This window comes from Macrobrachium nipponense, chromosome 21, assembly GCF_015104395.2.
Source record: "Macrobrachium nipponense isolate FS-2020 chromosome 21, ASM1510439v2, whole genome shotgun sequence".
Taxonomy (NCBI): Eukaryota; Metazoa; Arthropoda; class Malacostraca; order Decapoda; family Palaemonidae; genus Macrobrachium; species Macrobrachium nipponense.
Window position 1 is genome coordinate 36,941,519 of NC_087212.1, and position 25,316 is coordinate 36,966,834.

General features: G+C 44.6%; 1 protein-coding gene across 4 annotated transcripts in view; it reads right to left on the reverse strand.

The window, feature by feature from the left end:
• Positions 1-25,316, reverse strand: part of LOC135197937 (golgin subfamily A member 1-like) — a 133,247-nt gene that overhangs the window by 79,355 nt on the left and 28,576 nt on the right. For all 4 annotated transcript variants that reach the window (XM_064225217.1, XM_064225216.1, XM_064225215.1 and 1 more), the window contains exon 4: positions 17,274-17,394. In XM_064225217.1, the coding sequence (XP_064081287.1) occupies positions 17,274-17,394 (121 nt within the window). The remainder of the gene's footprint in view (positions 1-17,273; positions 17,395-25,316) is intronic.

The window sequence follows — 25,316 nt, forward strand, 5'->3', positions numbered from 1 at the left end:
ATAGCTTTGATTTGAGACAGGTTGTCAGAATCAAACTCCTATATATCTAAAGAAGCATCTGCATTTACTTCATTTTTTTAATAAGTTGTGGATACTACCAGGATTAACCGTTAATAACATTTTACTCCTGTATATTTCAATTTTAGCCTTTGCATAAAATTAGAATATGGTCTTGATTACTTAGTGCCCTATTGTTCTACCAAATATGGACTCAGTTTCTGATATGTTAATTCTAAATCATACTATTCTGTGGTTTTTTCCAAAAAAAAGTATATCTTGCCAAAGCCATACAGAACTTTATCTCATTTAAAGATACACCTTTATAAATGATATTGTGATATTCCATGAATTTTACATAACTGCTAATAATTTAGAACATAATGATATACTGAACACAATAGAAAATTATATAAAAGCAATAAGGAAGGGGGGAGAGGTGTGACAAGATCAACATACAAGCACTACTCAAAAACTTTCTATGACAGCTATTCTAACAATAGAAAGTGTAATTCAAATGCACTGAACACTAAGATCAAAGCACCATAATAGTTTAATCCAAAAGGGTGTGTAAAACATCAGTCCCAGTACCCTTCCTATCCAAAATGCCTTAATGATATCCTTCACCAATCCCATTAAAATCAATAGAAAAATCAGCTGGATGAAAGTACTACTACAGGTCTGCAAGAAATGTTTGTGACACCTTCACCAAAGCAAAGCTCAAAATGAAATAAGAAATAACAAAGAGCAATAAGCAATCACTTCTTAACACTGTTTAAGATATCCAAATAACTGTGTAGTACAATGCTGTATGTACAATTAGTGAATAATATGCAGTAAAGTACAGTATTTTAGTGTCTATGGGTAAATTGCAGCAATTTATTAACATAATTTTCCTTATAATCAAGATGCTAGGTATCAGTGGAAGTGATCATACTCATCTTTCACCTCATCGCTGGACAACCCCATCCAGTGATGATACAGGAAATCCAAGTTCAACTTACCCTTCACTCTTGCTGAAAATGACAAGGAACACTACGTCAATGGTGGGTGTACACTAAACTATAATGGGTGACTGCTACTGGCTTCAGTGCAAATCCTTTTTATCATGACCTTCCCAAAACCAATCAAAAATTCAAATAAAAAATGAGAAAATCAGCACAGTCAGTAGTCTCCATAATAGCTTAGTCCAACTGGAATATTAAAATTTAGTAAAAAAAATTACTCTTTTTAATAATACAATTCCTAACTATATGAAATTAACACTATTCAATAAATCAATACTTATTGATAGCTGAATTACATTATCATCATTCATCCAAAACACACCATCTAAACAAAAACTGATGATTAAATTAACCATTTAATACCGTATAATGTACTTTCAATCATACGGCAAACTGTTAATTACTTTACAAACACAAAAACCCTAATGGTTACCATACTATAGCATACAAAATCCTTTTAGGTATCCAATGCATGCTGACAGATAGAGAAATGATGCATAATTACTAAGAGTATGTGTATTGTTAGTACTGTAGTTTGAACAGACTACAGAGTCAAAATTCTTCACTCACAGGGCTGGTCCAATAGATTTAATAATCTAATAGAGCATAACTTGACTAATATATTACAAATCTTCATAACACTAATAATTCCCAGCATATTTTTACATCTTAGTTTTTCCTTTAGGGGAGGTTAGGACAACTTTATTGTATCTTAACAATATCATTTTTGTACATGGAACTTACCCAGCAGATATATACTTAGCTGATTGACACCCTTGGTGGTGGGAAAGAGACAACTATTTACTGAATAGACAGGTAAACAACATACGTTGTAGGTAATAATAAATAAAACCTTGGTTTCCTACTTGATCAGGCGGAAGCCTCCATGGCTAATGCCTAGGAATCTGCTTCGCCTCAAGAGCCTCAGCGAGGATGTGACCTATGGCTAAGAGTTCTTGTGGGTCTGTCGATGGGGTCTTATCCATTTACTCGACAGAGCCTCTTACATGACAATATGCCTATGCCTAGTGGCATAATTAAGGAGCACAACACCGATCCCGATCACCTGATCCTAACACGAGGGTTAGTGCTTAAGTTGAAAAAGAGTTATCTACAAACTCCTTTCAAACAACCCAAAGAAAAAACACGACGTTAAATAAAATTTAACTCACTAGTTAAGGATCAGTATCTGCTCCCTATCCCAGCAATGTATCCGCAGACACGTATCAACCAAGAGAGAAGGATCCCTCGAAGGTTATCTTGACATCCTTCGGATAATGGGAAGTCAAACACAGAGTTGCATCTCCCGTATGTGACAGCTAATATGTCCTTATGACATATTGTTAGGGAAAGAACAAGAATTCGGAAAAGCTCGCACTTCATGCGCTTTTAATTCTCAGCTGTTTGAAGGAATCATCAATGCACTTATCAAGTGCTTAGGAGATCACAATGTCTCAAAGAAGGCAGGGCGTTCTTTGATATAGATCTCTTCTGGGTGAAGCCTGGAGCCTGGCTAGCGCTTGGCAGGCGTCAAGCGCCTGTCTAGCGCCTCGCGCCTGGCTGGAGCCTTGCGCCTGAATGGCGCCTAGAGCCTGGCTGGAGCCTCGCGCCTAGATGGCGCCTTGCGCCTGGCTGGCGCCTCGCGCCTGGCTGGTGCCTGATTGGCTCCTCCTTCCTGGCTAGCGCCTCGCGCCTGGCTGGAGCCTTGCGTCTGGCTGGTGCCTTGCGCCTGGAAGGCACCTGGAGCCTGGCAGAAGACTTCATGATTACTGGTCTATGAGTCTGCATGCCTCAAGAGTTTCAGCGAGGTAGGGACCTATGACTGACAAACCCTTACTGGATCATGTCAATGGGGGCTAGCCCGCTTACACGACAGAGCCTTCTCGGATCGTGCCAATGGGGGCTGACCCACTTACATGGCAGAGCCTTACCTGTATCATATCAATGGGGACTAGCCCTCTTACATGACAGAGCTTTAGGTTTCTCTTTACTGGAAGGAGCCTTGCATCTGGATGGATCCTCAATCCTGACTGGAGCCTAGCCTTGAAGGAGCCTGGCACCTGGATGGCGCCTGGCTGGCTCCTAGAGCCTGGCTGGCTCCTAGAGCCTGGCTGGCTCCTAGAGCCTGCCTGGCTCCTAGAGCCTGGCTACTAGAGCCTGGCTGGCTCCTAAGCCTGGCTGGCTCCTAGAGCCTGGCTGGCTCCTAGAGCCTGGCTGGCTCCTAGAGCCTGGCTGGCTCCTAGAGCCTGGCTGGCGCCTCGCGCCTCTGCTGGTCGCTCGGCCTGGCTGGCGCCTCGCGCCTGGCTGGCGCCTTCGCGCCTGGCTTGGCTCCTCCACACTTGCTGGAGCTTCGAGCTTGGAAGAGTCTCTAGGCTGTCTGACGATGTCCACATCGGACACTCTTATATCTGTCCGATTTGTTCGCCTCTGGCGCATTTGCGCCAGGTTGGAGGCCCGCTCCTTCTCAGTATCCGACCTGACAGAGTTCCTTGGAACTGTCCGCCTCTGGCGTCTTTCGCCTGATTGGCATTTGGCGCTTGGCTGGCGCTACATTGTCCGAGAGTCCTGAACAACCACATAGTTTATCAGGAGACTGGAGAGGGTGGAAGAAATTCTTCCCCTTTGAGCTTTTGGCCCCTGGCAAGGGGAGGTGATTTTAGTCAGCTACACCCAGTAGACGACAGGATATCTAACAACACGAGAGAGAAGAGTCTTCCTCTGAGGAGGATCCTTTCGTGACACTTCTTTGCCTAACGAGATCTCTTCTTACATGTTGATGAGGTTCCTCGTTGCAGAATCTTCCCTATCCTTGCCCGAAGGAAGGGAAGGAGTCTGGAAGTCGAAGGAGAGACTGAGCTGAAATTGGGCGGAACCCTGATTTCTAGCTCTTATTGTATCCTTCTGAATACCTTCTGGGAAGCATTTTGAGCCCTCATCGCACCCCGAAGACTCTGTAGGCAACGTTTAAACCATCTCTTCTTCTGTAGATGAAAAATGTAAGTACCCTGCCTGGGCAACTAAACTTCTCTCTGAAAGCGTTGCGTCAGGAATAGAGGGATTTATTTCTTTTGCCAGACATACTATGCTGGCAAGAACTCATTGCCGAGTCTCATTGAATCTGATGCGAGATTCCAATGCACAAAAATTCGCTTGTCTTCTTGGTCGTTTAGGGTTAAGAGAAACAAAGAATTCCTTCATAAACTTCCTCAAAGAAGTTAGATGAGGAGCAGTTCCATTTTGTCGGAACACGGAATCTGTGGCCACAAAAAAAAAATCCCATTCGAAGTACATGATATCCTACTCTTGTCGTATTGCGGTATCGTATAAGATCCCGAAGATCTTAATCCTCTGTTATCTCTAATTCCCTTTGTAGAGACAGAGTCTTGCCTTTTACTGCGTTCTTTGATAGCAGATATATACATAGGTGATTCTTCCCTCTGAAAGTGAAGAAAAAACCTCGCTATATGGTTCACAGAGGCATCGGAAGAGGAGGACAGTTTCCTCATTCCATCTAGCACGATCTGCAGCAATTCTATGTCTTAGCCATGACCTATTGTCATTTACCTTGAAAAAAAACCTCTCTTCATGTCCACTTCTGGTCAGTCTGCACGCGGACAGACTCAGAGTGGAGAGGTTTTATAGTCTATTTATAGATTCTGATAGAATATCCAGATACTCTTGGAAAAGCCTTACGAAACATGCTGTGAGAAGAACGTGACTTCTGTGAATCCAACTCTCTAAGGCCAAAATGAGGCATACATCCTCTCTTCCTTTGACGCCCAATTATCCTTAATATCTGTTAAGAATTTATAACTAGGGGAAAAAAGGCTAAAGTTTATTCCCCTTCTTTAAATTTAAAGATGTCTTATATTGCTACCTCTCTTGGTTCGAGGAAAAAGAAGCAGTCTAAAGGAATCCTGTTCGTCTTCTACCTTACAAGAGATCTATGAAGAAGACTTTCCGCAGGTTCTCACAACTCTTTTCAATAAATGTTAGACATATGTTAACAGTTATTATCTTCGATCGAGAAGGTTCTCACGGACATGCAAAATCTTGCATCGAACCTCTTAAGGATCGTTACGTTCCGTGTCTGTTCCCAAATAGGTTCTCTTTTGTTAACGCGAACCGGGGCGAAAAAGAGATTCTCGATGCTCTTTGCGATATGAAGAGTGTCGTGGAATTGGCCTAAGTGAAAAATTAAAATAAATCATTTCATCATTCCTTGTAAGCGAACCCCTTTTCGATTAAATGGGTAACGAAAATCAGGAACGAATCTTGCCGTTACCGAGCCTGCTGTCCGAGAGGCTACTGGACTCTTAGGTTAATAACTCGCTAAAACGAGAAAATATCTTGGATGGTGCTTCTGGCACAATTTGCGCCAGGCTGGCGCTTCCTTCTAGTTCTTTTTAGGTTATGTGCCATAACATCTATGCCTTTATGGTATACCCGACATCCTTCACATGTTAATTCCGTTCTTAGTGGGACAAAAAAACTTTTATATACGTAAGTATAGTCCATTCAGGGAAACAACTTCTGCCACTAAGAGAATGTTTCCCATCCGAACTCACCCAACTTCTCTTGAGCAATATCCGAATTTAAAAAGGTTGTGTGCGTTTCTCGAAAGGATGAGAGATTATATATTATCGCGCGCTGCCGTATTAGAATCCTTTATAATACTGTCACATTGTGGTAAACAGCATTAATCTAGGAAACCTTTGTAAGGATACTAGGAAATTCTGTAGTTACCTCGGTATGTGCATAAGACTTGACCATACCGTAGTCTTAAAGTGAATTCTCTACTACATTCATCTTCTCACTAAGCATGTACTCTAATAAGACCATGCTTTCGTAAGCATGAGAGCAATTATACAATATAGAGTTTCGCTGCGTTAGAATCCTTAAAAATGTTACCTACGGTAAACAGCATTGAAATGTAATATCTTTCTTATTGAAAGCTTCTTAGCAAAAGGCAGACAATATTTTATTTATGTTTGCTTAACTATCCCCTCAATCCGAGGCTAAAACCACGATTGTAGGGGAGAGACACGGTTATTCATTCCATCCCGCAGGAGAGACATATGTTACCGCCCACTCATGACCGACACCTACATGATACTGCGTTGGTGCCTAAGCGATAGCAGTCTCGTTAGCCGACTGGCCTTACTCTTCCAGAATTGCCAGCTACTCCATTTAATAAAGGAATCTTATAACAATTATTATCGAACTTCAGGAAGTTCTTATAATGCATATCTAAGCGAAACACAAGACTTCGATAAATCTAGAAGCTTAAGTCGGGTGTTGTCTTAACAATCCCTTTAAGCGTAGTCCTTCCTAGGAAATTCCCTGGAAGGATACTGTAATTGAGTTGCTCAGCAAAGAAGTAACTACGGTATGTGCTTATGATTTGCGGGTATCGTATTCTCATACAGCAGATACTCTACTACCTTCTTCCCTCCCCTGCCGAGGCAGATAGAGAAAGGATATTCTGGCGCCTGGATCCTTGCACCTAGCGCCTGGAATGTTCCGCGCATGCCTGGAATGTTTTCCGCGCGCTAGAAAGGAGACTCGCTCCTGGAACGTTCCGCTTGCGTGGAAGGTCCCGTGCGCCCTGACAGTTCCGAGCGCCTACTAGACCCCCTTTTAGAAAGAGCCTCTTGCCCGGAAACGTTCAATGGAAGGATCGTTCTGATTGCCACTCTACTGATAAGGCTCCTTGCTCTAGCCGTCTGTTTTTCTGGCGCAATTTGCGCCAGGCTGGCACTTCGTCTCTTTGAAGGCGCCTTGCGCCAAGAAAAATTTTCTAGAAACGCGGCTCGCGTTTGGTTTGTAGGAACGCGGCTCGCGCTAGTCTGTTAGCTGGAACGCTCCTCGCTGCTGGCTATAGGAACGTACCTCACGCTAGCTTGCTGGAACGCGGGCTTCATGGCAGCGGCTGGCTCTTGCTCAGTGTTCTCTTAGTTTTCAGAGAACGCGCTAGATCACTCCAAAAACATACATTCTTCGTCTTTTGTTTCGGATGTAAGATGAAGAGACGCACTTTTTTAAGGATGCCTTATCAATGGCTATCCTTGGCAGTCTGGGACGTTCTACAGAACCTGCCGAGGGGACGCCTGACCGGTGGGGGTTGGTTTCTCCCTAACCTTCCTGCGGCTGTCGACTTTTCCTCCTCCACTGGGTCTGGGAGTTTGGAAGAGGTCTAGACCTGGAAGCGCTACGGAGCCGATCAGACGCACCCTCCACTGCACTGGGAACACTATATTCACTTCTTACCTTTTTAGAGCTCGCCTTTTGAGCTCCATCCATTTATCTTCAAATTTGCACATATGAATTTGTAGATTCTGTGGAGTAAGAAGGTGATGAGGATGCAACAACTACTAGAATTGTCAATACTCTAACTGCTCGTTAGTACGAGAGCTCTTAAAGCTTCTAAGGAAGCGTATCTAGTTTATATGCTTTCCTGACTTCCTAAAGTAGGAAGTTAGATCTTATATTTCCTTCATCAAGTTTCTAACACTTATACACGTATTAGTGAAAAAAAAAAAATCAATATTTCCCTTATTGCAAAATATAAGTGTCTACCGAAAAATTCGGTAGTTTCACGTAATATATTCTTCGAAATTTCGAAGCCAAATTCATTAAAAAGTTAATAAAGTGTATGCCAAAACCAAAGACCAGTACTTCCTGCAAAAGAACAGCCCAGAAGGTCGATGGCGATGAAAAAACGAAAATCAAGTCAGGAGGTAGCAACAACGTGTTTGACACTACCGCGACAGAGAAAATCTGGTTCTAGAACGGTAACGTTCCTATTCCTGCCACCCCAGCGGCAGGGACGGTAGATACCTGACCTACTGCAGCGTGTGCCGCGAAATTCGAATTTCTGTCGGGGACGACGTGGAGTCTATAGCTAAGTCCCCTATATCTGCTGGGTAGTTCCATGTACAAAATTACTCTTTTTAATAATACAATTCCTAACTATATGAAATTAACACTATTCAATAAATCAATACTTATTGATAGCTGAATTACATTATCATCATTCATCCAAAACACACCATCTAAACAAAAACTGATGATTAAATTAACCATTTAATACCGTATAATGTACTTTCAATCATACGGCAAACTGTTAATTACTTTACAAACACAAAAACCCTAATGGTTACCATACTATAGCATACAAAATCCTTTTAGGTATCCAATGCATGCTGACAGATAGAGAAATGATGCATAATTACTAAGAGTATGTGTATTGTTAGTACTGTAGTTTGAACAGACTACAGAGTCAAAATTCTTCACTCACAGGGCTGGTCCAATAGATTTAATAATCTAATAGAGCATAACTTGACTAATATATTACAAATCTTCATAACACTAATAATTCCCAGTCATCTTTTTTACATCTTAGTTTTTCCTTTAGGGAGTTAGACACCTAATGGGTCTTTTAAATCCCTTTTTATCTTGTGTACTTTCCACAGGAATTCCTAACTGGTTTTCACACTCAATCATACCCTCCCTTCAAGATTTTCAAGTGCTATATACCTCTCTAATAGATTGCTCTTCCTTTTCTATCACATGCCAAAAACCATCAGAATCTATCATCCCATGACCATTACAACCTTCAGTTATTCATCACTTTATGCTATCTTCTCAGTAACTTCTAGACGTAAATCTAAGAACTATGCAGTTACAACTCTTGTGAATTACTTTAATTTTCCTTATAAGGTCCTATAAATAAGCATTTTACTGAAAGCACAGGTCATACACATGGATCATAAGTGTTTACCAACACAGCACTCTTTTTTAGATAGTATGTACTACTAGTTTTCTTACTGGCTTCCTAACCCTTTACTTTATGTCTCTGGGGTAACAAAAATACCTTCTGTACCTCCTCCTCTACAGTAGTTGCCTTGCTTAAACTGTTAGCTTTCACTGAAGAGCAAACCCATCATGCATGCCCTACAAGTCTAGACATGTGACTCATGGTGTTGACAACGATAAAATAATTATATTCACTATTATTCTCTGTGATCTGAGCACAGGAAAGTCCTTGCTCCTTTTGAATTCTTGCAACTATCAGTTACATTTCATACATAGTATTGGATTTACCTCTTTATAAGTGTAAAGTTAGGATAAAATAAAAATGTTGAAGTTTGGCAAAATTTGTATGGAGGTTTTCAGTTTAAACTTAGAAATTCACTGTCACAGGAAATGATGACTACCTATAAAAGGGACTGAGTCATGTGGGATGAATATTAAAAGTCAATGTCCTAAATGAGCGTGAAAAAATTACTTCAGTGTAATACGTATTCTGTTTGGCATGAATGCCATAATCAAATGGTCAATCTTAAATCCAAATCTACATGCATCCATTGTTCCAGTCTGCTTTATATATTCTTTTGTAGATCCTAATTGATTGGTTATGTTCCTTAGAAATTATGAAATTTCATTTCCTTTTTGTTAATTTTTCCTTGTTTCAATTTTATTCAGCATGCAGCCAAGTCAAATGTAACAGAAATATGTAGGCCCACAATGCAGTATTAGCCTCGTTTAGGTTTTTACCAGGTTCAATTACTGGAATAATAACATTAGCACAGTTTTCTGGAGATTAATTTCTCAACCTAAGGTGATTGTAAAACTAGCAAATATAATTCTGTGTAAATATGTGCAATGAGTTTTACAATAATAAAAAAAAAGGTCTTATCTTTTCCAGAGGTTAAACTACTGTATGAGGAAGGCATGTGTGCTCTATTTCTTAAAATCACTGAGGGATCTGGCAGCAGAAGTGACCTGACAAATATACCACAAAGTTTTGCAGTCTGCAACCCCTTACTATATGTAGGGAATAAGAGTATACTGGGCATCATTAAATAATATTCTTTGAGGGGAGTAAATTCCAGAAATACGAAAAAGGTATGTCACCAAAATTGCTTTATTTCTATGAAAAATGTTATTGTTAGTATACAATAAGGTTTTGTACATACTTACCTGGCAGATATATACTTAGCTTTACGTCTCTGACGTCACGACAGAATTCAAAACTCGCGGCACACGCGACAGGTAGGTCAGGTGATCTACCTTACCCGCCGCTGGGTGGCGGCTGTAAGAACCAATCTCCCTTTCCAGCCAGAATTTTTCCTTCCACCGGTCTCCTGAGGGGAGGCTGGGCGGGCCATCAATCGTATATATCTGCCAGGTAAGTATGTACAAAACCTTATTGTATACTAACAATAACATTTTTGTACATGAACTTTCCTGTCAGATATATACTTAGCTGATTGACACCCTTGGTGGAGAGAGACAGCAATATAAATATGGAAAAAAGGGGAAAACAACACTAGTTGTAGGATGTAAAAAAACAACCTTGGTTCTTACCTGTTTAGGCAGAAGACTTCGTAGTTACTGTCTATGAGTCTGCGTTGCCTTAAGAGCTTCAACGAGGGCGTGACCTACAGCTGACAGACTCTTTGGGTCTATCAAAGGGATTTGGTTATCCGCTTACTTGATAGAATCCGCAGCGGATCTGTCAACGGGGATTCGCGCCGCTTACTTTATGACAGAACCTAACAACATTCATTGCAAGGAGCTCAAACATAAACCGATCACCTAACCAATCTAATCGTTGTTAGACTACGAAATGAAAAAAACATGCCTACCCACATGTTCTTTCAAACAACCAAAAACTACAACCTAACAAGGGGAAAAAAATATATACTACTAAGGATATGTCTCAGCTCCCTGCCCCAGCACCGAATCCGCCGATACGTACGGGCCCTAACCCGAAGCACTTTTCATACGTAACTTTGACGTCTCTCAGATAGTGGTTTGCAAAGACTGAGTTTGCAACGCCAGAATGTTGCCTTCATAATATTACTCAGGGATATGTTTTTGTTAAAAGTCAATGACGTGGCAATAGCTCTTACCTCATGAGCTTTGACCTTAAGGACTTTGAATTGACTTTCATCCACATATCGCATGCGCTTCTTTCACCAGGCTTCTGATAAAGAAAGAAAGCGCATTCTTCGAAAGTCCTCCTTGAATCTCTTACAGAGCACCAAAGGTTGACATCATTGCCCCTAAGTTTTTTCTTTCTCTGTAGATAGAATTTCAAACTTCTTACTGGGCAAAGCTCCTCTCTGCTTCCCTCGCCATACTAATGCAGACAATCCTTGTACTTCAAAGCTCCTAGGCCAAGGATTTGAGGGGTTCTCGTTCTTGGCTAAGAACGAAGGAAGGAACGAACAGATAGCTGCATCTCCTCTGAATCCCACATTTCCTTCTAGTGCATGGAGTTCACTAACCCTCTTTGCGGAAGCCAATGCCATGAGAAAAATTGTCTTCTTCGTAAGGTCTCTAAACGATGCAGACTGAGGCGGTTCGAACTTATTGGACCTCAGGTAACGTAGCACTACATCCAGATTCCAACTCGGAACCCCTGGAGAAACTTCTTGATGTTTTCAGAAACGATCTTAATAGATCATGAAGGTCCTTATCTTCTGAAATGTTTAAGTTTCTGTGCCTAAACACTGCAGATAGCATGCTACGATAGCCTTTAATGGTTGATACCGCCAATCCACTTTCTTCCCTAAGGAAAAGTAAGAAGTCTGCTATTTGGGTCGCAGAGGTACTGGAAGAGGAAAAGTGATGGTTCCTACACCATCGCCGAAAGACGTCCCACTTCGATTGGTAGACTCTAAGGGTAGAAGGCCTTCTTGCTGCTGCGATAGCCGTTGCAACTCTTGCAGAAAAAGCCTCTCGTTCTGACCAAACTTTTGACAGTCTGAAGCCAGTCAGATCTCGAGCGGGGAGGTTTTTGTGATACCTCTCGAAGTCGGGGTTGTCTGAGCAGATCGATCCTCTGTGGTAATGTTCTCGGAAGATCTACTAACCATTCCAGTACCTCTGTGAACCATACTTGTGCGGCCAGAACGGGGCTACCAGCGTCATCCTTGCTGCCTCCGATTCTGCAAATTTCTTTAGAGTCTCTCCCAGTATCTTGAATGGAGGAAAAGCATACATGTCTAGACCCTTCCAATCTAGTAGGAACGCGTCTATCGACACTGCCCTCGGGTCCGATATCGGAGAGCAGTAGTTGGCTATCCTCGGCATTCTTGGCTGTGGCGAAGAGGTCTATATGAGGCTTGCCCCAAAGCTTCCACAGGTCCTGGCAAACATCTTCGTGAAGAGTCCACTCTGCAGGCAGGACTTGATCTTTCCTGCTTAGGAGGTCTGCTCTGACGTTCTTTTCTCCCTGTACGAACCTGGTAAGGAGACAAATCTTCCTTTGCTCTGCCCAAAGCAGAAGTTCTTTTGCTGTCTCGTACAGGGAGAAAGAGTGAGTCCCCCTGCTTTTCCTGATGTAAGCCAGGGCCGTGGTGTTGTCCGAGTTGATCTGTACTGTTGAAGCTAGGACGTGGGGCTCGAAAGCTTTCAAAGCTAGCCAAACCGCCATCAGCTCCTTCTTGTTGATGTGCCAGGTCCTTGTTCCTTGTTCCAGGTGCCTGACACTTTCTCTTGAGCCGAGCGTCGCTCCCCACCTGTTTCCGAGGCGTTGGAATACAACACTTGGTTGGGGTTCGGAATGTGAAGGGACATCCCTTCTGCAAACCTGAGAGGGTTGGCCCACCAAGAGAGGTCCTTCTTGATTTCCCTTGAATATCTCGAAGGAGAACTCTAGGTTTTGCGAACGACACCTCCAGTTTCGATGTAGAAAGAACTGGAGAGGTCTGAGGTGCAACCTTCCTAGAGAAAGGAATTGTCTCGAACGGAGAGTGTCCCCACAAACTCATCCACTCCCTCGCTGTGCATACTTCTTTCTCTAGGGAAGGCTTTGACTTTCTCTGACCCTCGGGCTATCCGTTTCTGGAGACGGAAAGCCCGAAAACTCCAGAGAAGCCATCCGAATCCCCAGATAGATACGATCTTGACTGGGGATCAACTGAGACTTTTGAAAGTTCACCAAAAGTCCCACCCAGAGAACTTGCCATGAAAAGGGTCTTTTGTAGGTCCTCCAAACATCTTTCCTGCGACTTGGCTCTGATCAGCCAGTCGTCCAAGTAAAGGGACACTCTGACTCCCTCCAAATGTAGCCATCTTGCTACATTTTTTTTTTCATTAGGCCTGTAAACAGACCTGAGGGGCTGTTGAAAGGCCGAAGCACAAAGCCCTGAACTGGAATATCCTTCCTCCTCCATCATGAACCTGAGGTTTTATTTCCTTGACGAAGGATGGATAGGCAACATGGAAGTAAGCGTCCTGAAGATCTAGGGACACCATCCAGTCCCCTGGCCGAAGGGCCGCCAAACACTTGAGGATGTCGTCTCCCATGGAACGAACTTCCTCTTTTCCTACAAAGAAATTCAGGGCGCTTACATCCAGAACCGTCTCCATCCTCCTGAGGCTTTTGGAATAGAAAATGCGGTTGTAAAAGCCCGCTGAGCAAGGGTCGCTCACCTAGCTCTATAGCCTCTTTCTCGAACATGTTTGTTCCACTGCTTGTGATAAAGCAAGGCTCATGATGGGATCCCTGTACCTGGCCACCAACTCCCTCGGAGTCGTTGTCAACGGTGGTCTTTCCGTAAAAGGAATCAGATATCCTTTCCTTATAATCGAGAGGGACCAGTTGTCCGCTCCTCTCTTGCCCAGGCTTCCGAGAATCTTAGAAGTCTGGCACCTACTGGTGTTTGGAGGACTACTTCCCTACTTCTTAGCTCTGACAGAGCGTGAGAAGGATCTACCTCTCTTGAAAAGGTCATTACCTCTCGAGGTAGAGGCTCTAGAAGGGGGGCCCCCTCGAAAGGGCTCCTGTCTAGCTGGAGTCTCCTTTCTTCGTTCTTCGTCTGGAAGGAGGTCCTAGGCTTCCGTGCCGACTGCGCGAGCATGTCCTGAGTCGCCTTCGCAGAGATAGATCCTGAGATGTCCTGGATTATCATTCTTACGGAAATAGCAGAGGGCGGAGGAGCTGCGAATACAGGAGAGAGGCTCTTTGGGCATGCGAAACAGACTTAGTCCATAAAGAAAAGAAAAGCAGCAAAGACTGATCTCTTCTTAAGGATCCTGCTCCAAATAGGGAGGCTATTTCGCTCGATCCATCTCTAACTGCTTTGTCAATGCACGTTAGAACACTGTTGAGATCTTCTGGCGAAAATAGCATCCGGGTTCTGAGTCTTCTTAGCCAAGACCCCCAAAGACCAGTCAAGGAAGTTGAAGACTTCCAAGACTCTAAACATTCCCTCAGCAGGTGGTCAAGCTCGTTCATAGCCCAGGTAGTCTTAGGCAAGACAAAAGAGCCGAGCGTCGTGCTGCATCTACCAGAGAAGAGAAGTCCGCATCCGCCGATGAAGGAAGACCCAGACCTAGGGGTTCTCCAGACTCGTACCAAAATCCAAGTCTGCCCCGTAAGCTTGGAAGGAGGGAAAGAAAACACATCTTCCCTTTCTCTTCCTTAGAAAGCAGCCAATACCCAAAACCTCTCAAAGCCTTCTTCATTGAGATGGTTGGCTTCATCCTCACACAAGAGGAAACTTTCGTCTTCTTCTTCGAAGTCGAGAATAAAGAGAGAGGAGACGGAGGAGCGACGGGAGTAAGGGAGTCTCCAAACTCTTGAAGAAGGAGATCTGTAAGGATCTTTATAGGACGAAACTGACGAGTCCTTCACCAAATCCTCTTCTGAAGGTTCAACTTCATCCACTGAAGAACCCTCCGCTTCTTTACGAGGGCAGTTAGCCTTCTCTAAAGAAATGCGCCTGTCCAGAGAGTGTCTAGTAGCAGACTGGCGCCTATCGAATGTGAAGCCAAGTTTCTGGAGAGCTCCTCTCGAATGAGTCCTTCCTACTGCTGATGAGTGCGTGCTCTTTGCTCCTTAATCCTACTCCTAGAATTCCGGGCTTCCAAAGGGGAGCGCCTGCTAGGAGAGGAGAGCCTACTAATTGCTCAAGGGCGCTTCTCAGGATCCATGCGCCTGTTCAAAGGAGAGCGGCTGCCAGGCGAGCTGCGCCTACCGCATGAGGCGAACGCCTACTAGGCTCTTGGAGCCTACTTACAGGAGAGCGAAGCCCTGGAGAAGGTCGCCTACTAGGAGACCGGCGTCTACCATGCTCCACAAACTTCGCTCCCGACTTGTGTGTCTCTTCAAAAGGTGTCTCCCAGAAGAGACATATCTTTCAGGCTCTACACGCCTGTCCTGAACCGAGCGGCTAAAAGGAGAGCCGCGCCTATCAGGAGAAAAGAGTCTATCCTCCGCACCACGCTTGGGAGCGGGAGAGCGTCTACTTGGGGAGTAGCGCCTACTAGGCTCAAGGCGCCTAACAAAAGGCGAGATCCTGTCTCTTGACGAAATCCATCAAAGAGTAGGCTCTCTTATCCGGAGAATGAAGGATCTTCGGTAAATGCGCGAGAAGGACGAGGCTGTACCCGCCTGTCTTTAGACGAACGCCTACTAGGCGCTAGATCCCTTCCTACTGGAGAGATGTAGTCACCAGGAGAAAGCTTCTTGGGCGATTGACGCCTGGAAGACGACAAGCGCCTGCCGAGGGAGAGAGCCTCCTTCCATCCGCTGATAAAGGAGAGAGAACCGACTCTGACTGAGACGGTAACACAGGCGAAGGAATCCTAGACTTCTTGACAGGGAGAGAGACGTCTTTCCGACGCGTTCCTCCTGCCAAGGAGCCCGCCAGCGCCGAAATCTGCGCTTGCAGTCCAGCAAGAATTCGAGCTGGAGATCTTGCAAAATCCTCCACCGGAGAAGAGGCTCGAAGCCTACTATGAGGCGAGAACTCCTGCTCCCTCCTGGGTTTCTTGATCTCTACTTCCGGCTCTTCTGGAAAAACTTCCAGGCTGGAAGGAAAGGAGCCAGGCGCCTTCCAGGCTCTCTTCAGCGGTCGCGAAGAATCCGAGGCGCTCCATCCTCTTCTAGGCGAAGGTGAGGAAGACGAAGAGAAGCATTGGCGCAATACCTCCTTCTTCGCGCGAACAAGGGCAGCCTGGGTACGAGCATCAGGATCTACCGAGGGGACGCCTGATCGGTGGGAGTTCTCCCTAACCTTCCTGCGGCTTTTGACTTTCCTCCTCCACTGGGACTGGGAGTCTGGAAGAGGTCTAGGCCTGGAAGCATTAAGGAGCCGATCAGACGCACCCTCCACTGCACTGGGGTCACTGCACAATTCACCTTCACTACTCTTACCTTCTTGCAACGAACGAATCTTCTTTTCCATGCTAAGGATCGTGGCTCTCATGGTTGCCACTTCCGTAGTCTTTTCCTTAGTTCGATGCAGGGCGAATGAGCTGAAACTGGAGAAGGTTCTAATGCTACAACAGGATTTTCTTCTACCTCGCTATACGAGACTTTACTAGAAATCCTAGACGAAGCCTTTCTCAACCCCTGTCTTTTCTCTAACTTCCTCAAAGTAGGAAGAAAGAGCCTTCATTCACCCTCATCCAACTTCTCACACTCATTACACGGGTTAACAAAAGAACATTCTTTCCCTCTCTACATTTAAAGCAAACTGTGTGAGGATCTACCGTAGCTTTCGGTAGTCTCCACCTTGCATTCATCCATAGCACACTCTAAACATAGAAGATTTCTTAACCTCACTCAGACATCTCGAAATCAAAGAAAAAATCCAAATCAATATCCAAAAACAATCCACAAATGCGTATGCCAAGCCAACAAGATCAGGTACTTCACCGAAAGTCAGTCCAAATAATCCACGGCAACGAGAAATGAATAAAGCTTCAGGAGGTAAACAACCACAGGTGTAGTCGTCACCGGCGACAGAAAAATTCTGGCTGGAAAGGGAGATGGTTCTTACAGCCGCCACCCAGCGGCGGGGTAAGGTAGATCACCTAAAACCTACCTGTCGCGTGTGCCGCGAGTTTTGAATTCTGTCGTGACGTCAGAGACGTAAAGCTAAGTATATATCTGACAGGAAAGTTCATGTACAAAATGCTAGTTTGGCCCCTCCGTCACTGGAGCTCTCTCAATAGTTTTGGAATTACCATGGATTAATTATCTAAAATATGATGTGTTAGTGGGCACCTACACTTCATTAATTTTATGAAAACTGGCCCATTTGCCACAGATATATTGTCTCCAAGAGATAATGTTTCCTCATATTTCCTGTTTCCTGAATTTCACAAAGGACTGATTCAGTTGTATATATTTCTACACATATATATAGACCAAATTTACCCATTTTGAGAAAGAAGAGTAAGAGTAAAGAAATATTTACTTAAGAAAATGACAGACAGACATAAAACAATGATTCAAGAAACCTTGTGCATCCTTAAGCTGTTCTGCAGTTTGTTTCTTGCTCACACTGAAGCCATCAATTTGCTGTTGTAACTGCTGTTCTCTTTTCTGACCCTCTTCAAGATTTCTTTCTAAGGCATTCACCTAACAAAAGGGAAAATAAAAGAATCTGTAAACTCAGTTACAACTCTAGTAACAAACAAACATTTTATATGTGCAATATTGGGTGCAAGCAGAAAAATGACACATTCAAATTTGATGCAAAATCTTTAAGAATGCTTGTGAAAGTTGCTGAAAAATAAGGGAACTACCCATGATGTGGGGAGAAGTTACTAGTTCCCTCACAGACTGTCATTCCTTAATAGAGGAATGCAATATTTGAGATCAAGAAGCAATAACTTCATGTAAAATACAGATAGGTGCATTTGAAATATGAAGTTTTTATGAATAAAACAAAGTTTAATGTATACTTACCTGGCAGGTATATATATAGCTTATATTTCTCTGTTCCACCTGGCAGAAAATTTTCAAAACTCGCGAATCGCTAGTAACCTATTTTTAGTTTAGTTCAGGCAACCCCCACCACCCGTTACCGTGGCGCTAGCGCTAGGAACCGTTCCCAATTGGGCCAGAGTTTCTCTGAACCCTGTCCCCCTGAGGGGAGGCGGGTGGAATTGGGAAATTAAATATATACCTGCCAGGTAAGTATACATTAACTTTGTTTTTATCATAAAAACTTCATTTTAATGTATGACACTTACCTGGCAGGTATATATATAGCTGATTGACACATTTGGAGGTGGGTCAAGGACAGCAACATTCTTAGAGTATAAAAATATTATTAAAATATTATTAAAACTAAACCAGGTTTCCTTACCTGCTAAGGTAGCTGACTTCATAGTCCTGCCTCTAAGCCTGCTTAAACCTTAGTAGCTCTCAACAAGGAAGTGTCCTGTATGTTGAAGAAGCTAAGACTGGAACTGACAACTGGACGTGACCAATGTGTTGACAGATCCTTACAGCCCTCTTATGCCACGGCATTCAAGCTAGTAACAGATCATTTACCTGAACTACACACACACCATCACCAGATAACTACTAACACGACTGAGAAAAGTACCGCATCCTTTTCTCAGACGACCAATAAACACAAACACCATCACCTAATAAAATCAACTAGCTTACAAGAAGGTTATGGGTAGTAACTCCTTTGCCCAATACTGTACCCGAGGGACACGTATGGACCTAGCGTCTGACAATTATCGAAGGTTGTCTGAACGTCCCTCAGATAATGAGACGCAAAATATTGAATTAGTTCTCCAATATGTTGATCAATAATTTCCTTGAGGGCTAAATTCTTTTTAAAAGCTAATGAAGTCGCCACTGCCCTGACTTCATGAGCCTTCACTTTCAAATACCAAAGCTCTGCTCTTCACACAACATAGAGCCTCTTTAATTAATTCTCTCATGAAGAAGGCTAGAGCGTTCTTCGTCATGGGTCTAGTGGTCTTTAACTGAACACCACAGAGCATCAGACTCCCTCTGATAACTCTTGTTCTTTCTATATAACATCTCAACGCTCTCACTGGGCAGAGAACTCTTTCTGCTCGTTACCGACCAATTCAGCTAGACCCCACACTTCAAAGGATCTTGGCCAAGGATTAGCTGGATCCTCATTCTTGGCCAAGAAACCTTCTTGGAATGAACACACTGCATTGCCGTGTCTCCATCCCACCTTCTTCGATATGGCCTGAAGCTCACTAACTCTTTTAGCAGTTGCCAATGCTACTAAAAAAAAAGATAGTCTTCTTAGCAAGATCTCTCAGAGAGGATTCCTCTAACGGTTCGAATTTGCTAGAAGTTAAATACTTCAAGACCACATCCAGGTTCCACGCAGGTGGCCCCTGCTTCTGATTGTTTCTTCGTCCCAAACGACCTAATCAGATCTCTCAGATCTAGGTTATTCGAGATGTCTAGACCCCTGTGTCTAAACACTGAGGTTAGCATACTCTTATAACCTTTAATTGTCGAAACACTGACAAGTGTAATTCTTCCTCAAGTAAAGAAGGAAATCTGCGATTTGGGTCGGGTCACAGAGGTACTGGATGAAGACACTTTCCTGTTTTTACACCACTTCCGGAAATTGTCCCACACTTCGACTGATACACCGTGATTGTGGATGTTTCTTCTGGCTCTAGCCACTGCACTGGCCACCTCTCTAGAATATCCCCTCGCTCTGACCAGACGTTCGATAGTCTGAACGCAGTCAGACCCAGAGCGAGGGTATTCTTGTGAAACCTGTCGAAGTGTGGGGTTGTCTGAGTAAATCTACTCTTAGAGAGGAGAGTCCTTGGCGTATCTACCGTCCATTCCAGTACCTCTGTGAACCAACTTTGGGCCGGCCAAAACGGGGCTATTAAGGTCATCCTCGTTCCTTTGCTCTCCCTGAACTTCTTCATCACTTTCCCCAGCACCTTGAACGGAGGAAAACGTACAGATCTAAGTTTGACCAATCCATCAGGAATGCATCTACCGCCACTGCTTCCTGGTCTGGAATCGAGAGCAATATGTTGGTAACCTCTTTGTTCTGGCTGTCGCAAACAGATCCACACCGGACGGCCCCACAACTTCCACAGGCTCTGGCAAACCTCCATGTGCAACGTCCACTCCGTCGAGAGAAGTTGCTCTCTCCTGCTCAACAGGTCCGCACCCACGTTCTTCTCCCTGTATAAACCTGGTGAGTATCACGACTTTCCTCTTCTGCCCAAAGCAGAATTTCTTTTGCAGATTGTAAAGGGGAAAAGAATGAGTTCCCCCTTTGCTTCCGAATATATGCCAGAGCCGTGGTGTTTGTCCGAGTTGACCTGCACTGTCTTGTTTCGAATCAACTCTCTGAAGTGCTTCAAAGCCAAAGAAAATTGCCAACGTTCCAATTTCCTTCCTGTTTAGTGCCACTTTGTTTCGTCCTTGTTCCAAGTCCCGACACCTCTTGAGGGCCTAATGTCGCTCCCCAACCCGCGTCCGACGCGTCGGAAAACAAGACGAGGTCTGGGTTCTCTGCTAAGCGACATCCCTCTTGCTAACCTGCCTGGAGTTAGCCACCACAATTTAATCCTCCTTTACTTCGGTCGGATAGAAACTGGAAGAATCGGTTGCGATTTTCTTGGCCATGAATCCTTCAGGAAAAACTTGAAAGAGGTCTCATGTGCATTCTTTCCTAAAGAAATGAACCTCTCTAGAAGAGAGTGTGCCCGTAGACCTATTCACTCTCTTGCAGAGGCATCGGTCTTTCTTTAGAAATCCTGCACCTTCTGACTGCATTGGGCTTGCCTTTCGGGGGACGGAGGAAAAGCCCGAAAAGTCACTGCCGATATCTGAATCCCCCCAAATAAAACTATCTTTTGTTGTTGGGGCTCCAAAATGGGACTTTTCCCATATTCACTACCAGACCTAGGTCTTTTGCTAAGTCAATGTTTGACTCACGTCCTCCAGACATTGACTTCTCGACTGGGATCTTATCAACCAGTCGTCCAGATACAAAGACACTATGATCCCTCTTAAATGTAGCCATCTCGGCCACATTGGACATCCTCCTCGTGATACTTGAGGGGCTGTGCAAAGGCGAAGATAGGGCCTTGAACTGAAAGACCCTGTCCTGAATACAAACCTAGATACTTTCTGCTTCCTGGATGGAAATGGAATATGAAAGTATGCGTCTTGTAAGTCCCAGAGTCGCCATCCAGTCCCCTGGACGTACCGCTGCCAGTACTGAATCGTTCGTCTCCATAGTGAACTTGGTCTTTTCTACGAAAAGATTCAGTTGACTTACGTCCAGCACTGGCCTCCAACCTCCCGAGGACTTTGCAACCAGGAACAGACGGTTGTAAAATCCCGGAGATTCGTGATCCAGAAACAGGTTTCTATTGCTCCTTGCTCTAGCATGGAAAGCTACTTGCTCCCACAGAGCCGCTTTCTTCTCTCTAAATCGTTGTTAATTTGTCCCCGAGGGCTCTCGGAGATGTTGCGAGAGGAGTCTTTTCACGAAAGGAATCTTGTATCCTTCCCGAAAGCTACGTTGACAGCCCAGGGATGCCTTCATTTGTTGTTCCAAACTTCCCAAAAAACATTTGTGAGTCTGGCTCCCACTGTCGTTCCTGGAGGAACCGAGTTTTCTCATTCTTTTAGAGGGAGTCTTGGCTCCTCTTTTCGCGGGTACTCTCTTACCCCCTAAAGGCGGGTCGAGCGAATGTTCTTCCTCGAAAGGGCTGTTGCGACGGTCTAGTCTCCTTTGGCGTCTTCTTACCAACTTGGTTGGTAAGAACTTCTTAACGAGACGAAAGAAGATCTTGAGTGATTTCTGCGAAAGGGATAGAGCTATATCCCTAATCACCTCTGAAGGAAACAGCTGTTTCGAAATGGGGAGAGAACAGTAACTCCGATTTTTTGAGAGTTAGAAATCTCCTTATTTGTGGCGAACGAACACAACAGCGATCTCTTCTTAAGCACTCCTGCTGTGAATAACGAAGCCACTCATTCGTTCCGTCTCTAAGAGCCTTATCCATGCAGGACATAATGCTCTTATAGCTGTTTCTAAAGTCCTGCGAATCCTCTTCTCCTATGGAATTCGCTAGCGCTCCCCAAAGACCAATCTAAAGAAATTAAAGACTTCGAAAAGTCCTAAAATGAACAATTTGTCCAAAAATTGCATTTTTCCTAACTATACAAACCTGAGGTCCTTTTACAATAGGAAGGTACTAGCGGCAGCTGGATAGGTCGTAAGCTTTCGAACAAGGGGTTCGGTAGTTAATGCTTGTCCGACAGGCGCGCGCGCGCGCGACTGGTAGTAAAACAAATCACTTTTGCTTTTGGGTGGCCCAAGCAAAAACTGCAGAGTGAGGGGTGGCATGAGGTGGGGCTATGTGTAAAAGGACCTCAGGTTTGTATAGTTAGGAAAAATGCAAATTTTTGGACAAATTGTCATTTGTTCCGAGACGGCATACAAAAACCTTCGGTCCTTTTACAATAGGAAGACTCACTTCTTGGTGGGAGGAATCTGAGTCTTTTTGTGAAAACAGACTGGTGTTTTCGCCCAACCTGGAATGCCTCCCTGGTCGTAAGAGCGAGGGAGGGATCCAAGCCTCTGTCCGATTGATCGGGGGTGTGCACCGCAGGATCAATGGTCAGACCTCTGGACCAAGTACTAAGAGAGAGGCAAGCGATCTCTTCGTACAGCAAACAAGAACAAGTTCCTATTTGCAAGAGGCAACATAAAGTTATGGTTTGTCCTCTTGTTGGCATCCACTTCCCCCCCCTTGTAGGAGGAAGTGGGGTGGATATTCGCTCCCATCCCTAGTGAAAGGGATAGGATGGGGCTCTGTCGAGTAGCTCACCGGCATCTCGTCCTTATCCAGCAAGGTGATGACCGTATCCCTCTACCCACAGGTTAGAGGGGGAGAAAAAGATAGGAAGAGAAGCCAGTCACTCTCTAATTCACTTATCTATTAACAGTCACACCAGGACTCGATTTGCTGTTCAGCCTGCTAGGTGTCTGGGTTAGCTAGACAACGTGTTGAGCAGCCACCACGGGTCCTAAGGGGAAAACGATCCACGGACCTGTGGGCAATATCCAAAGTAGAAGACGGTGCCGGTGGTCTGGTTGTACCAGACCCTGCCTTCAGGACCTGCGCCATGGAGAAGTTCTTGTGTAACTCGAGGGAGTGTACTTATAGGTCATCTTGGTGCTGACGGAAGAGTCTTCAACAAACTCACATCCTGGGATGTCGAGTTCTTCAGAAAGCGCGGTCGCGCTTTCACAGGACAAGCAGCATCTCTTCGCATCGAAGGCGGTGAATCCATTAGGGAGGGGGCGGGATTGTGAAGGACTCTAACCGATCGTCAGGACCGAGGGTTCAGAGTCTTCGCTACGAATTTCGGTGTACGAAATCGAGCGTCACGAATCCCCATCCCTGGATGCTTGAACTTCGCAGGAAAAGTCATGCAATTACCTCAGAGGAAAAGAAGGGAATGGTCGTATGAACCCTAACCCTCTTCTCGACTTCGGTGATGTCCTGTACCCCATACTGGTCTATCCGCTGGGCAGCGAAGTTGTTTTCTTCTCGGGTAGTGGATAGGACACAGACATCAATGTGGGTGTCGATGGTATGGTACTGTGACAAGCGTTAGGACGAAAGAAAAGATTGTTATGGAACAACCGAACTCAAAAGTCCACAGCGAAGTTCGTAACAGACTTGGGCGCTCTGACAGCTGCCGACTTGACTGCGTTCGGTAGGAGGCAAAAAGTTGTCCAGGCACCCGAGCAAGTCACGTGACCTTCGCCTTAAAAGGGTTCTGCCAAGAGACTAAACAAATAATTTGTTCGTCACCGATGCCAGAAGGCAAGGTGATGACTCTCTTAAGGCATGTGCCCAACAGGCGAAAGTCAAATGCCTTCTAGAGACCGAGGTCCTTGATGGCAAGATATCTCATAGTACAGTAAGTCCTCGGGTTACGCTGGTCTCGACTTACGATGTTTCGTGGTTACGAACGCGCCCCCATAAAAATATAAAAAAAATAATATTTGCGTTGTTCCGTCTTACGCGGTTTAGCGTCCGTAAGCAACGTAAACAAACGCGAAACTAGTTCCAGGCGCACAGCGGAAGAAATAACGCTTTGTGGGGAGAGGACGGCGTCGCTTTCGCTACGCTCATTCTCGCCCTACGCCATTTTGGTGTGTTTACAAGGCCTCTCTCTCCCCTCGTGTTGTTATCGTTTTTGTAACTTTTTTGCTCTTTGTTATGGGGGGCTCCCCAAGCGCAGGCGGACTTTCTTCTGATTGGTAGTGCATCGAAGAAAAGAAAGGCCATCACCATGGAAATTAAAGTGGACATTATAAAGCGATCTGAGAAGGGAGAAACGCCAACAAACATTGGCCGCTCGCTTGGCCTTAGCCGTTCGACCGTTGCTACCATTATCAAAGATAAAGAGCGCATCGTTGAACATGTGAAAGGATCTGCTCCTATGAAAGCGACAGTGATAACTAAGCAGCGTAGTGGTCTAATAATGAAATGGAAAGGTTATTGGTGCCTCACCTCAAGAATCATCTGCCTCAGCATCTCCAGCAACTTCTGGAGGTTCTTTTTCTCTTCACTAACCTCCCCCAGTCTCTCCAGCACCGCAGCTTCCTCTCCAGTGTGCAAGCCAATCAACTAATAAAGGTAAGGAATTGTTCTCTCGTTGTTATGATAGGTATTTACATATTCTCGGCTAAGGAGAAACAACATATGTGTCGTTGAAGACGAAGGTGTACAGAAAATGCAACCTACGTCTTCGCAGCTGAACCGAGAGAAGGATTCTCAAGATTCTGAACCTGTTATACAAAGACTGAGAACGCTAACCGCTATTCATTGCTGTCCGGTGAGGATCGTAGTTGCAATAAAAGCGGAGCGCTTTTCAGTAATGAAGACAGGGAAATACTGCCTGAAGAAACTGCTTCTCATGGGCTGAACCATTTGGAAGTAGAGCTGTCAGGTCGGAGAGTAGGCGATGTCTTCTGACATATCTGTTAATTCGGGCGGAGCAAATGAATAATTGCACACCTACGAATTACGAGATATTTTGAAGACAAACTCAGATGTCTGCAAAAATCATTCGCATTATCGCGGTGCGATGCAGCGGTTGACTAGTACAGACTTCTGTTACCGTGCGGTAAACAGAAAGATGAAAGAGTCCAAGAGATATCTCTGTTGAAAATTCTCGCAATGTCGAAGGCGATGAAATCAAGCGTCACAGCAGTAGATGGTCCTTCTTATTGCGAGAATCCCCGTTAATCAGAGACCTAAGTCCATGATGTTGGGCAGAGATACGGTTCGGTAGTCAATCAAACCAGGGGAGAGAGAGACGTTAACCGACCGTGCATCTCCGAGACCTAGCTGATACTTGAGCCGCTATCAGGCAGTTCAATACGCAGTAGCTCTCGGTGACTCGTCATCCTGAGTTGCCAGTTAATCCATTATTCCACGAAGGAATGCGTTTCGGCTAGAACCATCGAGCATAAAGAATACGCTCGA